At 31.0% G+C, this 15,168-nt stretch overlaps 3 protein-coding genes across 6 annotated transcripts; 1 reads left to right on the top strand and 2 right to left on the bottom strand.

Annotated features, from left to right (window-relative positions):
* Positions 1 to 268: 268 nt before the first annotated feature.
* Positions 269 to 3,302, bottom strand: LOC105667421 (lanC-like protein 2). 4 transcript variants are annotated; one of them, XM_012359217.2, is made up of 10 exons: positions 3,161 to 3,302; positions 2,818 to 2,938; positions 2,532 to 2,708; positions 2,301 to 2,458; positions 2,080 to 2,227; positions 1,843 to 1,983; positions 1,600 to 1,782; positions 1,383 to 1,529; positions 1,079 to 1,181; positions 269 to 948 (listed from the first exon to the last, which is right to left on the bottom strand). In XM_012359217.2, exons 2-10 carry the CDS (start codon positions 2,902 to 2,904, stop codon positions 872 to 874), a joined length of 1,221 nt encoding a protein of 406 aa, XP_012214640.1. In that variant the 5' UTR covers positions 2,905 to 2,938; positions 3,161 to 3,302; the 3' UTR covers positions 269 to 871. The 4 variants fall into 4 exon arrangements, with proteins under 4 accessions (XP_012214640.1, XP_012214637.1, XP_012214636.1 ...); XM_012359214.2 differs by having other exon boundaries at positions 2,818 to 2,929; positions 3,013 to 3,211; XM_012359213.2 differs by having other exon boundaries at positions 3,013 to 3,210.
* Positions 3,303 to 3,340: 38 nt separating this feature from the next.
* LOC105667420 (uncharacterized) lies at positions 3,341 to 12,807 on the top strand. Its single transcript, XM_012359212.2, has 15 exons — positions 3,341 to 3,481; positions 4,199 to 4,451; positions 4,726 to 5,070; positions 5,199 to 5,655; positions 5,766 to 5,896; positions 5,975 to 6,140; positions 6,312 to 6,484; positions 9,144 to 9,217; positions 9,675 to 9,777; positions 10,011 to 10,274; positions 10,393 to 10,849; positions 10,959 to 11,086; positions 11,171 to 11,342; positions 11,514 to 12,301; positions 12,714 to 12,807. The coding sequence occupies exons 2-14, from the start codon at positions 4,294 to 4,296 to the stop codon at positions 11,655 to 11,657; spliced, it is 2,772 nt and encodes a 923-aa protein (XP_012214635.2). The 5' UTR covers positions 3,341 to 3,481; positions 4,199 to 4,293; the 3' UTR covers positions 11,658 to 12,301; positions 12,714 to 12,807.
* A 1,217-nt stretch (positions 12,808 to 14,024) lies between these two features.
* On the bottom strand, positions 14,025 to 15,159 carry LOC137000211 (putative nuclease HARBI1). The gene is made up of 3 exons (XM_067356174.1): positions 15,142 to 15,159; positions 14,282 to 14,994; positions 14,025 to 14,217 (listed from the first exon to the last, which is right to left on the bottom strand). The coding sequence occupies exons 1-2, from the start codon at positions 15,157 to 15,159 to the stop codon at positions 14,317 to 14,319; spliced, it is 696 nt and encodes a 231-aa protein (XP_067212275.1). The 3' UTR covers positions 14,025 to 14,217; positions 14,282 to 14,316.
* Between the last annotated feature and the right edge of the window lie 9 nt (positions 15,160 to 15,168).

Here is a 15,168-nt window from a genome sequence, read left to right as displayed (position 1 = left end):
CATGGATGACGTAAAAATCTATTGAAATATTTCCACTTAATAAATTTAAAAATAAAAATTTATTTTTAATAAATTTTAATAAAGTTTTTAAAATTTTAATAAATAGGGAGAAGAACCTACTCACAGAACCTAATCAGATAGTGCCGCTCCTAACGCTCGGCGGCGCTGGCCCTAGCGGCTGCGGCGCGCGCCATAAAAAAAAAAAGGAGACGTATACCGCGGAAATCGGCTGAAATGTTCAACTAATTCCGAGCACTGTTCCACACGATTGTCTATCAATTCTCAGAAGTTTTATTTTTTAAATTCTTACAATCGCGATAAAATATACAATGCACGTTCATCATTGCGCCATATGACGCAAACAAAACTTTTATTGTAAATGCTTTTAGAATATGTTTAAGACGTTTAAAAAAATACATTCTTATAATACAATTTGGTTTTATGTATCGGGAAGAAAACTTGTCAAAAACTCTCGGGAGATTGGTTTGTCGAAGATATTGACCCCGACTCTTTCATTATCTAAATAAATCAATCAATATCGATAAGAAAATGTATGCCGAGGGCGTACAAATGAGGAATATACATTAGCCTTTGTATGGTAGAGCATAAACATGTGTGAAATACCTATGTTTGCAAGATAAACTCTATCTTTACAGAAATATCTGATACTACACAAATAAATTTTAGTTAAATAAAAAGTTTTATTTATTAAGTAAAAATATTGTATTTAAATAAAATTTTATATTAGAAGAAAAGAGACATTCTAGTCGATAAAAGTAATAAATAAATTTTATTAGAAAACTTTCTAAAAAATTATGTTAACGAATCTATCTTGCATGAGAAAACAAAATTTAATGTTATAAATATTTATTTAAATATCATATGTCGGAAATTTAGCTAAATGAGGTTGTCGTAAGTCTATCAGGAAATAAATAACACCAGCAAGACCTGAAAACAAGAATAATCAATATTATGTATTATGTAAATATATTATGTAAATATATTATGTATATATATTATGTAAAATTACTGAAAAATAATATACATGTACTAATTCCCAGATGATCAATTGATTTACCTTCAAACAAAGAAAAAGGTCTATCAGGTTGTCGGTTTTGACATGACCCATAATGGAAACACCATTCGGCAAATTTGCAAGCCCGATACAAATATTTAATATCCTAAAGTTATTAAAATATTATTTAATCCTTTAAACAATTATAACTTGATTATTCTAATGAGATATATTCCAATTTCCATTAATACATAAAGATATAGATATTTGAAGGTTTAAATAAAATCATTTTAGTACATTTAAATCTCAAATATTTACACATTGCCGTTTAATATGTAAGAAATAAAATCTATATAAATGAACAAACCTTCGTGTGTTGAAATAAATGTATAAAAGCATATCCATTTCCAGCAACACCATGACAAATGCTGTATCCTTTTCTCAATAATCCTCTTTGCCATATTACTTCTCCGCATCGTATTGCAACTTCCAAAAATGTATTGTCCTCAAACACCTAATTACCAGTAGCACAATGAATTAAATAAATTTCATTCATTTGATAAATTTTTCAGAGTTTATATTACCTTATGAGCTAAACAAAATAATGCAGGCATTCCAGGCGCTCCATGACACCATTGCACTAATTTGTCGGAAGAATTCCCCATTGAAGAAGGAAAATTTCCAGAAGGAAATTGTAATTTCTGAAGATAGTGTAAGGATGGTTTTATATAACTATCAATTTGTACTTGTGTTAAATATTGTCGCGCCTAAAAAATAAAAATTATTACTTTTTTGAAGAAAAAATATTTTTGCAATATAAAGTGTACCTGCAATAATAAATATAATATGCCTGCTAATCCATGAGCACCACCGATATATTCTTTATCATGCCAAGAGTACATTAGAGGTGATTGACAATGATTTGATGAAGCATATGCTATTCCAGAAACAATTATGCAAGAAACAATCTAAAAATAATTTTAATACAAAGATTTTACATTATTTTTATAAAAACAAGTTAATATGCATCTTTATAATATATAAATATAAAATTCTAAAAAAACCTTTTTGACGAAATCTGCTTCTATAGGAGCTGGAGATATATTGGCATTTACATAAAGCAAAGCAGAAAGATATCCAGCCCTTCCGTATAATAATTCATTAGGAATATCACTATGTTCATCCAAAACATAAGTTGATAAAGATTTCAATCTACAAATTTTTAAACTGAATTACTTAATTCATAAAAATAAATCTTCAAATTAAATGTAAAATCATCACATACTTAAGAATTACTTCTTTTGCTTCCTCTGTCTTTCCTTGTGAATGCAATATCACTGCTGTTAATGCAAATGGACCTATCACACCTGTCAAGAATGTTATTTTAGGTCTGCTTTTGATTTTTGCATGTTTTGTACATTTTTCCAATAATTCCGTTGCAGTCTGTAAAAAGATAACTACAGCAACATAATATTTTAAAATAAAAATAAAGCAAGTTAAACTTTACTAAAAATACCTGTATATAGATAGAATCATTATATCTTCCATAATGATGTAATGTATATGCAATTCCTGCTAATCCAGTATATACAGAATAATCATCGCTGTTACGCCATTTCCTCTCATTTTCATTCAGTATTTTTATTAATTTCTTAATTTCTGATGTCAATAAAGAATCAAATGCCTTATGAATCTAACAATAAATAATTATACCTTTGTTAAAAATCTTTTTTATATTTTAATAAATTTAAATATTTTTTAAATTTTAGAATAGTATATTAGATAAAGTTTAAATGTCTTACTGTATTAGTATCATTGTCGACTATGTTATGACTCGTAGGACTGGAATAATCCTCAAATTCATTGATACAATGCTTAGTAGTATCCATAATGACAGTTTTATAACTTTTACTTCTTCTCAGTCTGAAAGATAATGCACATAAATTCTAGATATATGTAGAATGTTTTTGTATTAACATATGAAAATCGTAACGCACTGCTGAAACAAAACCTTTACTTTAGTTATTGTAAAATTAAATTATCATTAAATTGTTCAGTTATTATAAGCTTTATTCCATTTGAAAACACTAAATAGCCAATAAAATTGCCGTTTTTTCATAAAAAATGCAAGTTGATTGGTAATACATTTCTGGGACCGATTTCTAGCATCGTAGACATTGGCCTTTAGGGGTCTTGCTAGCCGTGACGTTAGCACACGTATTGATGAGTATGACACTTGCGCGCGCAGTGTTTACTTGATCAACAATTGGCTGTCTAGCTCGATACTGACGCTAAGTAGCGTGCGTCCACGCGTCACTTTTAAATAAACAGCTTTCTTAACCTAAAAAGTGATAAAATTTAACGATTAATATCTCGCTTCGCTGGACAGAGCGACACTTTTTTTATCAGATTCCTTCGTTTCACGCAAAAACGCGTCGAATGAGAATAAATTTTTCGAAATTGGAAGTGAGGCAGCAACACTCAATAATTACCTTTTTTAATAATAACACTCTTATAATGCGGTTATCAACGGATCAAATCAATTTTATAGAAGCCAGACCCTTTATAATTAATGTCCGATTATATCAAGAACCGAAGAGATAAGGAGACACGGAGAAATAAAGGAAGACATATACGTAACGACGTTAGATGTATACATAACGTAATATTTTAGATTGGAGTGTATTGGAACATGGTTGGGGCGTGTATTAGAACATGCGACGCGACAAATCTTGTGTATCGTATATCAAGTCTATAATTTACAAAAGTACAATGCGTTATATGTGTTCGTCTGCGTATATGAATTGTGCGTTGCACTGTTGTAAAATATACGGGTATTGTAAAATATAGACAGTATATGATATACAGCACGTATGTTGGCTTTCCTCAATTTTCCGCTTGTGTCTACTTAACCATTCAATTCCTGCCATAATCGGATATTAATTATAAGAGATCCGGTTTTTATAAAATTGCCAATAATCTTAAGATCATTATACAATGCTTTGCAAATGTCCTGTTTTATTAGAAATAATCAGAAATAACACTTTTTAATTAGTAATTGCCATCCTTCGCGACTGGCGATGGGACATTTGCGATGCATTCTAGAATGATTCTTAGGGATTAATCTCATTACTAGAAATTGCCTATTACAGTAAGTAATTCTTTACCCATTTTTTATTGCAGTAAGAAATTGATTATACAAGTTTAATAACGTATATACTTGCTGTTATTGTGAACTTCAAGTTCTTTCTCTCATACTTCATTAAACTATCTGTGCAATGGCTACAATAATGTATTTGTCTCATGAGGTGATTAGTATCATCTTATGTCAAGAGAGCATCAGCATTAAAGATATTGTGAGTTTCGCTCTCACATGCAAGAGGTTTAACAACATAATCAATGACAATATGCTTTGGCGAAAGAAATTTTATCAGAGGTATTTTTTTACATTTGTTTTTGTGCAAACTAGCGTTATTTATTATATTCATGATGTAAATTCGGTGATTAGTGAATTTTCTTATTTTATTTGCCTTGGACAAATTTTTTTATTTTATTTAAAATTTGACATGTATAATGACTTTGTTTTGAAATTTTTATTTCTGTTGCAATGACTTTGTCTAGCCTGTATAATTTCAAAAGATTACATAAAGAAAGTGTGTAAAATATGTAAAATTGTATAACTTTGAAAAATGTATTTTTTCTAATTTTAGATGGCCTTATTTAAGAGATGAATATGATGAACTACTGTGCAAAGAAAATACAAATTTTCTTGAACAAGTGAAAGCAGGTCTAATAAAATCTAAGAAAGAAATATGGTATGACTTGTTGCGGCTCTCTAAAGATCCCTATAAAATTGGTGTTTTATGTCATGATAATAATAATGATGATGATGATGATGATGATGATGATAATGATGATGATGATGATGATGATGATGATGATGACGACGACCTAAACCCTTTGCATTCACTGTTTGATCCAGATAAACACGAATATTTAAAGCATTTTTATTTCTTTCAAAATGAGTTGATAAGGTTGCTTGCACAATCTTCAATGTAAGTTTTAACAAATTGTTAATATAGCAGATCATAATATATTTACATATATATATTTATATACAGCATATTTAATTCAATAAATATTGGAATTTAAATATTAAATATAAAATATGTTACATATATAGGGAATTCGATATGACACAAAGATATTATTTAAAGGTGCTTCTTTTATACCACCACCATAAACTTTTAAGCATCAAGTGGAACAAATTCGTGAATTATCCGAAGCAACAACAAATTTTAGAAGAAGCAGCCACTATATTAGCACAATGCTATCAACCCCAAAAGTATGTGTCTTACATGTATGTGAGAACGTCATTGGATAACATTGCACAGCAAGTATTGGAAGACCTTAAAACCGAATATCCTGCACATTCAATATTCTCAATATCAGCCGAGCAGTTTTCCTTTTGGAAATACAATAATATCGATGACAATCATTGGAATGGGATAGAAGCAAGACAGATTTTAGAGAGTCTATCTAACGTTTTAGCTTATAAATTAATTTTTAATGGATATAAGATATCTAATAAGGAATGGTGTGAGAGCAGTTTTATTCGAGAACAGTTTTTTATAGATTCCGTAAGTTAAAAATTATATTACTTTGTGAATACTTAATGCTATAAGCACAGTCCTATGCTTGTTATGTCTTAATATTAATATATTTGATTGCAATTTGTGATTTTAAACAGGCTTTAAAAAATAATTATGGTACTGGACTACCTGTAGCAATAACATTTCACAGTGTGGCGAGAAGACTTGGTGTGCGCTGCGATTTAGTACCTTCTTTTAACGGTTACTACTTAACCTGGAGATCGAATTAGTAAGTATAATTTTAATGCTAGCCTAAATTTTTATTCTTATCATATTTATATATGTATACATTTTTTATTACTTACAGTCATATCACAAATCGTACAGATAAAGAATATTCTTTTATTGACGTCACGCGAAGTTACTCCAGGTGGACTTCTATGATTATTTGTTTTGCAAGCTCAGGATTCCCGGTCTTAAGTTATATGACGTGGAGTAAACTGTTTGAGTTGGAAAAGCGATGTCTCGACGAGGTAAGCCGTTATTTATATTTTATAACAATAAACTTAATGGATAACAATTAGTTGGAGATGCTAGCTAACATGTCCTACATCAATATGGAACATGTTTCATTAGTAATAGAAAAAAGTAGTAAAATAAATTTACAATCTTAGCTTTGCTTATGTCATAATCTTTATTTCTAGATGATGACACAAATAAGTAATGATTTTAATGTATCCGTGAGTACGGATACTGGAGCAGTAACAATCGAAAGTACAGGAATGGAAATCACGAATAAAAGTAAAATTATAATGAAACAGTCGTTTCATGAATTAAGGGACCTAACAAATAAGATACGAAGGCGATTAATGATCTAGATCGCATATATGTACGATATCAGACAAATTTATTTACTTTTGTAGTGATAAATATGTGTAAATGTGCGTATAACACACACACACACGCGTAAATTTATAAGTTCCATTATATATGAATGCAATAAAACGTAAATAAACCATTTTTTTTATTCTCCAAAAATTTTCTTATTTTTTGTAACATTGTTTTTTATACTATGCGGCACAAAATTTATATCACAATGAATATTATAGCGTTTTCGATTGAACCGTATTCGACAACAGACCCAATATTCATTGCATTGTCTCCGTCAATAAAAGACTTGAATTTATATAGCGTTTTTGAATCAACGGATTTTGATCGATCCAAGGTTGATTAATCATTATTTTACTAGGAATTTAAGTCTTTTATTAAAGGCAATGGAATGACGTCATTAATCAATCTAGTCAATCGAAAACGCTAATAGTAAAATAGTGACTAATTGATTCAAGATGGATCAAAGACGCTTTATTCGAAAACTCTATTAGTATGATGTTCATATAAAATTTTAAAAAATCTAAATTTCTATTGCATAAACATGTGTGTGTGCGTATGTGTATATATCTTTTTATACCAAAGTAACTTGTATCTTTAATTAATAAATATACATTTTATGCATTGAATTAGTCCACTTTTAATTATGTAAAATGCCACAAATGTTCAAATTATAATTATTTATATGCAGTTTGTAAAGTAACATATGCAGTTTATTATAAAACATTAAGCGTAACGTAAAAGGATCATATTAATTATTCAGTGTACATCAATAAAAACATGGTTCTAAATTTGTTTATTCAACATTTATAATACATGAAGATATTTAAATACAATGTAGATGTGTAGTCTATAAAATTGTAAAATTATTTGATACTAATTGTAAAGTTTATGAAATTGTAAACTTATAAATAATAATCTATTTTATTTGAAAAGACTGGGAAGTCATAAAACGATTGAAGCATTGCAGAAGAACAGGAAATTGTGACGATTGTGACCAAGAAGTCATATCACCAGTCGCTTCTGAATCATGCAATGTAGTGAAAATTACAAACGTGAGCAATTGTGTGGATCAGTAAGATCATAGATCCTTTAATAAATTTTTAGAATATGAAAAAGATGAAAAGTAAGTTGAACCGAAGTTAAGGTTAATCTACATTGGTGGAAATGGACATTATCAATGCAAGCGTCACTTTCGCGCGCAGTGACTACTTGATCAGTAATTGGCTATCTAGCTCGATACTAGCGCTAACGCAAGTGGTAGCGTGTATTAAGTTAAGCGAAACGTTCGGATTGGCTGAGTACGAAAGGATGAACTTCGATACGTTGAGCGGGTGATTTCCGTCGACAAGCGTGCACGTGCATGCAACTGCATGTATACGCGTAACAGACGAATTCTAGCGTTGGCACGTGTGCTTCGATCGTGGATCTGAATGTTTTGAACAATAAGCAGTAAGTTTATTAATTGTTTTTAATACTTTTTAATAATAATTAATACTTTTATAACGCGGTTATCAACGGATCAAATCAATTTTATAGAAGCCGGATCTTTTATAGTTAATGTCCAATTATATCAGGAACCGAGGTGATAAGTAGACGCAGGCAGAGAAATAAGGGAAGACATACACATAAGAGCCTATCCAGACAAACTTGCATAGTCGCATAAACATATTTATAAAAAAATTGATTGGTCCATTTCCTTATGCAAATGTTTATGCGACTATGCAAGTTAGCCTGGATAGGCCCTAACGTTAGACGTATACATAACGTGATATTTTAGATTTGAGCGTATTGGAGCATGGTTGCGGCATGCGACGCGAACAAATCTTATGTATCATATACCAAGTTTACAATTTACAAAAGTACAACGCCTTATACGCGTTCGTCCGCGAATATGAATTGTGTGTTTGTTCTTTATAGCTGAACTAGCTGCACTAGTTCAGAGTTTATGATTTTCGTTCCACATTGGAAGGAGAAAGATAAACTCTGAACTAGTGCAGCCAGTTCAGCTATAAAGAACAGACCTATATAGACCGTACACAGCACGTGTGTTGGCTTCTCCCATTTTTCTACCTGGGGTGGAATTCCGAAAAACTATCACCCCTGATTTGGCTGATATTCAGTCTAAATACTTATTTTATCTAGTAAATAATATTCCCAAATGGATTTTTAGCGCAAATTCCTCTTCCGCCCCCAGCCTTCCTCAAAAGTAAAATTGTTTTTGTTAATTATTTCAGAAAGTATTCATTGTACGGAAAAAGTTGTCAAACAGAAAATAATGCTCATAAAAAGCTCTACAAATAAAGTTTTATACATATTTTACCTAACTCCAATATTTTAGTCGTTATTATCAAAAAACTTGTAAAAGCCCCCGTAAGAGGGGCGGCATCCCCTTTATCCACACATACACTCCACAACGCAAAGAGAGGTTTTTCACATGGGTTTACGACTTGCTACGCAAAGCGAGATTCAATCCAAACCCTATGTGTATAGTTTCATGATGGTTAAGCCCTCCGCAGGGGGGCGGAAAACACTGCCCCCACGTATACACTTTCCACGCGAAACGAGGTTCCACATGGGTTTACGAATTTCTACGCAAAGCGAGATTCAATCCAGACCCTATGTGTATAGTTTTTTTGATGGTTGAGCTCCCCGCAGGGGGGTGGAACACACTGCCTCCAGATTTTACATAATAAAGTTAAGGCTAAAGTATTGCAGTTAGGTAAAATATGTATAAAATTATTTGTAGAACTTTTTATGAACTTCATTTTTTGTTTGACAACTTTTTCCGTACAAATAATACTTTCTGAAATAATTAACAAAAACAGTTTTACCTTTGAGGCGGCCTGGGGAACGGAGAGGGCATTTGCGCCAAAAATACATTTGGGAATATTATTCAGTAGATAAAATAAGTATTTCGGCTGAAAATCAGCTAAGTCGAAAGTGATAGCTTTTCGGAAGTTTATCCAAATTCATTACTAGAAATTTCCTATTACAGTGAGTAGTACTTTACTCGTTTTTTATTACAGTAAGAAATAAATTTTACAAGTTTAATAACGGACATATTTGCCGTTATTGTGAACTCCAAGTTCTTTCTCTCGTACTTTATTGAACTATCTATGCAATGGCTACAATAATGGATTTGCCCCATGAAGTCATTAGTATCATCTTATGTGTAGAGAGCGTCAGCATTAAGGATATTGTGAGTTTCGCTCTCACATGCAAGTGGTTGAACAAGATAATCAATGACAATGTGCTTTGGCGAAAGAAGTTTTATCAGAGGTATTTTTTCACATTTATTTTTGTGTAAACTAGTGTCATTTATTATTATCATGATGTAAATTTAGTGATAAGCGAATTATGTTATTTTATTTGCCTTATATATAAACAAATTTTTTTATTTTATTTAAAATTTGACATATATAGTAACTTTGTTTTAAAATTTTCATTTCTGTTACAATGACTTCATCTAGGTTGTATAATTTTGAAATATGTATTTTTTGTTTTAATTTTAGATGGCCTTTTTTAAGAGATGAATATGATGAACTACTGTGCAAGGAAAATATTGATTTTCTAGAACAAGTAAAAGCAGGTATAAAATCTAAGAAAGAATTATGGCATTACATTTTGCTGATGCCCAAAAAGCGCTATTACAAAGATGATTCATTTGATGTTGGCTTAAAGAATTTGCATTCACTGTTTGATCCAGATAAAGGCGCGCATTTTATGAATTATTATTTCTTTGTAAATGAGCTAAAGTTGCTTGCGCAACTTTCAATGTAAGTTTTAACAAATTGTTAATGTAGCAGATTATAATACATTTATATTTACACATAGCATATTTAATTAAATTAATATTAGAATTTAAATATTAAATATAAAATGTTTTATATATAGGAAATATGATATGAAACATGAGGTAAACAATCTTCTTTTGTACCTGCACCTTTATCGTTTAAAAAACAAGTGGCACAAATTCATGAATTATTGTAAAGAAAAACAAATTTTAGAAGAAGCAGCCACTATTTTGGCACAATGCCATCAATCCCAAAAATATGTGTCTTACATGAATGTGAGAAGGTCATTGGATAATATTGCGCAGCAGGTATTGGAGTACCTTAAAAACAAATATCCTGCGCATCCAATATTTTCAATATCAGCCGAGCAGATTCTCTTTTGGAAATACAATAATATTGATGACAATCATTGGAATAGCACAGAAGGAAGACAAATTTTAGAGAGTCTATGTAAAGTTTTACAAAATAAATTAAATTCTTATGTGAATTATAAGATATGTAGGTGGCCTGAGGGGCGTAAGGAAAGTTTTATTCCAGAAATCTTCTTTAGAGATTACGTAAGTTTAAATTATAGTACATTATGAATACTTAATACTATAAGCACAGTTCTATGCTTGTTAGGTCTTAATATTAACATATTTGATTGCAATTTGTGATTTTAAACAGATTTTAAAAAATACATATGGTACTGGACTACCTCTAGCAATAATATTTCACTGTGTGGCGAGAAGACTTGGTGTGCGCTGCGATTTAGTATCTTTTCCATTCCGTTTCTTATGCTGGAGATCGCAATTGTAAATATAATTTTAACACTAGCTTTTATTTTCATATTTTTCATATACATAAATACAGGTATATATTTTTTTGATCAATTACAGTCGTACCACAAATCTTAAAGATGAAGAATGTTTTTATATTGACGTCTTGCGCTGTGGATCCTGGCTGAGTAGTAATGACGGTTCTATGATTATAAGTGCATCAAAAATGCATCCTTTAGAATTGAGATTATTGCGTAATGAGTTTGAGAATGAGAAGATATTTCGTTTAGAGGTAAGTAGTTATTTATATTTTATAACAATAAACTTAGTAGACAACAATTAGTTGGAGATGCTAGCTATAATGTCCTACATCAATATGGAACATGTTTCATTAGTAATAGAAAAAAGTAGTAAAATAAATTTACAATCTTAGCTTTGCTTATGTCATAATCTTTATTTCTAGATGCCTCTAATGAGTAAGTATTGGAATACTAAAGGAAAAAAAACCAAAAGAACAAACAAGAATGAATGTACAATTGTAATGCAACGGCTGTCTCTGGAATTAATTCATCTAATCGAACAAATAGAAACACATTTAATGACCTAGATCGCATTTATGTACAGTATCAGACGAATTTATCTAATTTCATAGTAGTAAACATTTGTAATCAAATGTAAATGTGTGTATAACATACACACACACACACGCGCGCGCGTGCGCGTGTGTATAACATACACACACACACACGCGCGCGCGCGCGCGTGCGCGCGTGAATTTATAAGTTCTGTTATGTATAAATGGAATAAAACGTAAATAAATAATGTGCACATTGATGTATAATATACATGTATAATAGACATCAATGTGCACATTACTCTGTATTATCGATCCTTCGTCGACATAGCACGGAACGAAACTAAAAATTGTGCACATGGCTACGTAGTTCCAATGTCCACATTTTAGGTCCACAAGTGGCGTATCGCTTTGACGGATCACGTAAAACGGCCGTGGCGTCTCTCAGGCTTCTCTCTGGTTTTGATTGGTTATATTGGGTGCATCCAGTACCGCAATCGCTCAGTGAGCGCTCAATAGCCGCTAACTACGCTCTCTAGATTTGTGTACTGTATGCAAGCGCTCCTTAAGTCGCTCATCGTGAGCGGTCGCCATATTTGAGAGCGTAATTTTATGTCGCTCACTATCGCTCACTCGGCTCACTGCTTATTATTCCCGCTTCGCCTTGTCAATAAAAGGTTATAAGACAGTATAATGATAGGTTATTTATTTACAATTGTTACTTACATGGGAATTTTCGTCTTTCTTTATAAATTTCCGCGTTCCAGGACGTAATATTAACACTTTTTATGGAAAATAATCTTTTCTTTATAATTTGCTACAGAGGTTCTCGAAGTAACCTTTCTCCGAGAACTTCTTTAGAAAAACTATAAAGAAACGATTATTTTCCATAAAAAGTGTGATATTACGTCCTGGAAAACGCGAAAATTTATAAAGAAAGACGAAAATTCCCATGTAAGTAACAATTGTAAATAAATAACCTACAACCTAGCTATTATATGTACTCATTATCCTTACTTATTATTACATACATAAATGGATATTATAGATTAGTGTAATAGTGTGTAATAATAAAATATTTGTTTATAGAAAAAAATGGCTTTCATAGAAAGTCAATATCTTATTGAGGGTGTTATCTACAATATAGTAGAGACAGCTGATATACATGAAAAGTTACGAAAGAGTAAGTTAAATATATAATTTAATTAAACATAAGCGTAACAATATTTTGTCGATCCATTATTATTTTTAAATCAAAAAATATAATTTTGCTTTTAACTTTTACCTATCTGTCATAAAATAGGTTATATAGTTGTATTACGTCTAAAAGCTGTGAGCATGTATCCAGTACATGAAAAGCTGCTCATCGAGCGCTCACGAATAGCCGCTACTTAGCCGCTCAGTGAGCGGTTGCCGTACTGGATGCACCCAATGGGTGCATCCAGTACCGCAATCGCTCAGTGAGCGCTCAATAACCGCTAACTACGCTCTCTAGATTTGTGTACTGTATGCAAGCGCTCCTTAAGTCGCTCATCGTGAGCGGTCGCCATATTTGAGAGCGTAATTTTATGTCGCTCACTATCGCTCACTCGGCTCACTGCTTATTATTCCCGCTTCGCCTTGTCAATAAAAGGTTATAAGACAGTATAATGATAGGTTATTTATTTACAATTGTTACTTACATGGGAATTTTCGTCTTTCTTTATAAATTTCCGCGTTCCAGGACGTAATATATTAACACTTTTTATGGAAAATAATCTTTTCTTTATAGTTTGCTACAGAGGTTCTCGAAGTAACCTTTCTCCGAGAACTTCTTTAGAAAAACTATAAAGAAACGATTATTTTCCATAAAAAGTGTGATATTACGTCCTGGAAAACGCGAAAATTTATAAAGAAAGACGAAAATTCCCATGTAAGTAACAATTGTAAATAAATAACCTACAACCTAGCTATTATATGTACTCATTATCCTTACTTATTATTACATACATAAATGGATATTATAGATTAGTGTAATAGTGTGTAATAATAAAATATTTGTTTATAGAAAAAAATGGCTTTCATAGAAAGTCAATATCTTATTGAGGGTGTTATCTACAATATAGTAGAGACAGCTGATATACATGAAAAGTTACGAAAGGGTAAGTTAAATATATAATTTAATTAAATCAATTTAATAAAATCTAAAAATGCTAATTGAATATATACTAAACATAAATTATGTATTTATATAGATGCTACTTTTGCATCGCAGTATATAGATGGACATTCTGCGCAATTAGAATTTCAACCGCAAAGGACTTCAATAGGAAGGACTGTAATAGGAAACAAAAATGGTAAATAAAAGCATAATTCTAAACTTGAATATAATTAAGAGACAATTAAGTAGATAATATAAAATATTATATACATATACTTTATTTGTACTTATAAATATACCTATAAGTAAAGCGTAGTTTTTGTTTTACATCTGCTTTTACATGGTTGTATAACTTTAATGTATACATAAAATAATTTTTTATTATGTATTATGTAGATTCTAATGTGGTATATGTGCATGATGGCTCTTCGCAATTAAAGTTCCAGTCACCATCTGCAGAAAAAGAAAATGGTAAGTAAAATTATCTTATAAAAATATCTTTATAAAAATATCTTACCTAATTTGTCATGGGCCTATAAGTCATACATTTTTTTATAACATTTCTGCGATATTATTTCTTTTTTCATAACCGCTATCGATTATATTTCTTATTGCTTCGTTTCCTTGATCATTTTCATCTTCTATTGCAACATTTTCAATATCGTTTTCATCTTCTATTTCATCTAAATAATCATCACAATCACCTTCTTCTGTTAATATAAGATTATGCAAGATGCATGCGGATGCAATTGCATAGTTAATTAGGTCTAAGTTATACATTTCCAAATATTTTAATTTCCTAAATTTTCCTTTTAACAATGCAAAAGCTCGTTCAATTGTAGATCGAATAGAACTTAATTTTTTATTATATCTGCTTTGTCTTTCGGTTAAGTGACCATTATCTTTATATGGTACTATTAAAAATCGACTTAACGGGTAAGCTGCATCGCCAATTATATGATTTGTGTTCGGAATTAAATTTTGATACATTATATTCTGGAAAAGAGGACTATTTCGGTAAACTCGCGCGTCGTGACATCTTCCTGGCACACCTATGTGCACATCTATAAATCTTCTTTTATTGTCACATACGGCTTGTAAAATGACACTATGGAAAGCTTTTCTGTTATAATAATCTGTCGGATTGTTATATGGTTGCATTATCGGAATGTGGCAACCATCAATAACGCCAATCACTCCTGGTATTCCACGAGAACGATATTCAAAATCCTACCAAAACAAAACACGACAAAAACATTGACAATTTAAAGATGGCGACGAAATGTTGCAAGTTATTCCACTTGGCAAACCTCCTCCTTCACGGAACATTTTTCGTGATCACTTTCAATCTATGTAGTTAGGTCTCCTTACTCTTACTTCGTGGACGCGAGTCATGACGCGACG

The sequence above is a fragment of the Linepithema humile genome, chromosome 5 (assembly GCF_040581485.1).
Source record: "Linepithema humile isolate Giens D197 chromosome 5, Lhum_UNIL_v1.0, whole genome shotgun sequence".
Lineage (NCBI taxonomy): Eukaryota > Metazoa > Arthropoda > Insecta > Hymenoptera > Formicidae > Linepithema > Linepithema humile.
This window is presented reverse-complemented; position numbering and strand designations above follow the sequence as displayed.

Coding starts and splice junctions, on each gene's coding strand:
- LOC105667421 (XM_012359217.2), bottom strand. CDS start 2,904: ATGGATACTACTAAGCATTGTATCAATGAATTTGAGGATTATTCCAGT. Junction 2,228..2,300: donor GCAAAAGAAGTAATTCTTAA/GTATGTGATGAT, acceptor AAAAATTTGTAG/ATTGAAATCTTTATCAACTT. Junction 949..1,078: donor ACCTTTTTCTTTGTTTGAAG/GTAAATCAATTG, acceptor TCTTGTTTTCAG/GTCTTGCTGGTGTTATTTAT.
- LOC105667420 (XM_012359212.2), top strand. CDS start 4,294: ATGGCTACAATAATGTATTTGTCTCATGAGGTGATTAGTATCATCTTA. Junction 6,485..9,143: donor CGAAGGCGATTAATGATCTA/GATCGCATATAT, acceptor TTGATGGTTGAG/CTCCCCGCAGGGGGGTGGAA. Junction 9,218..9,674: donor GGCTAAAGTATTGCAGTTAG/GTAAAATATGTA, acceptor TCTTATGTGTAG/AGAGCGTCAGCATTAAGGAT.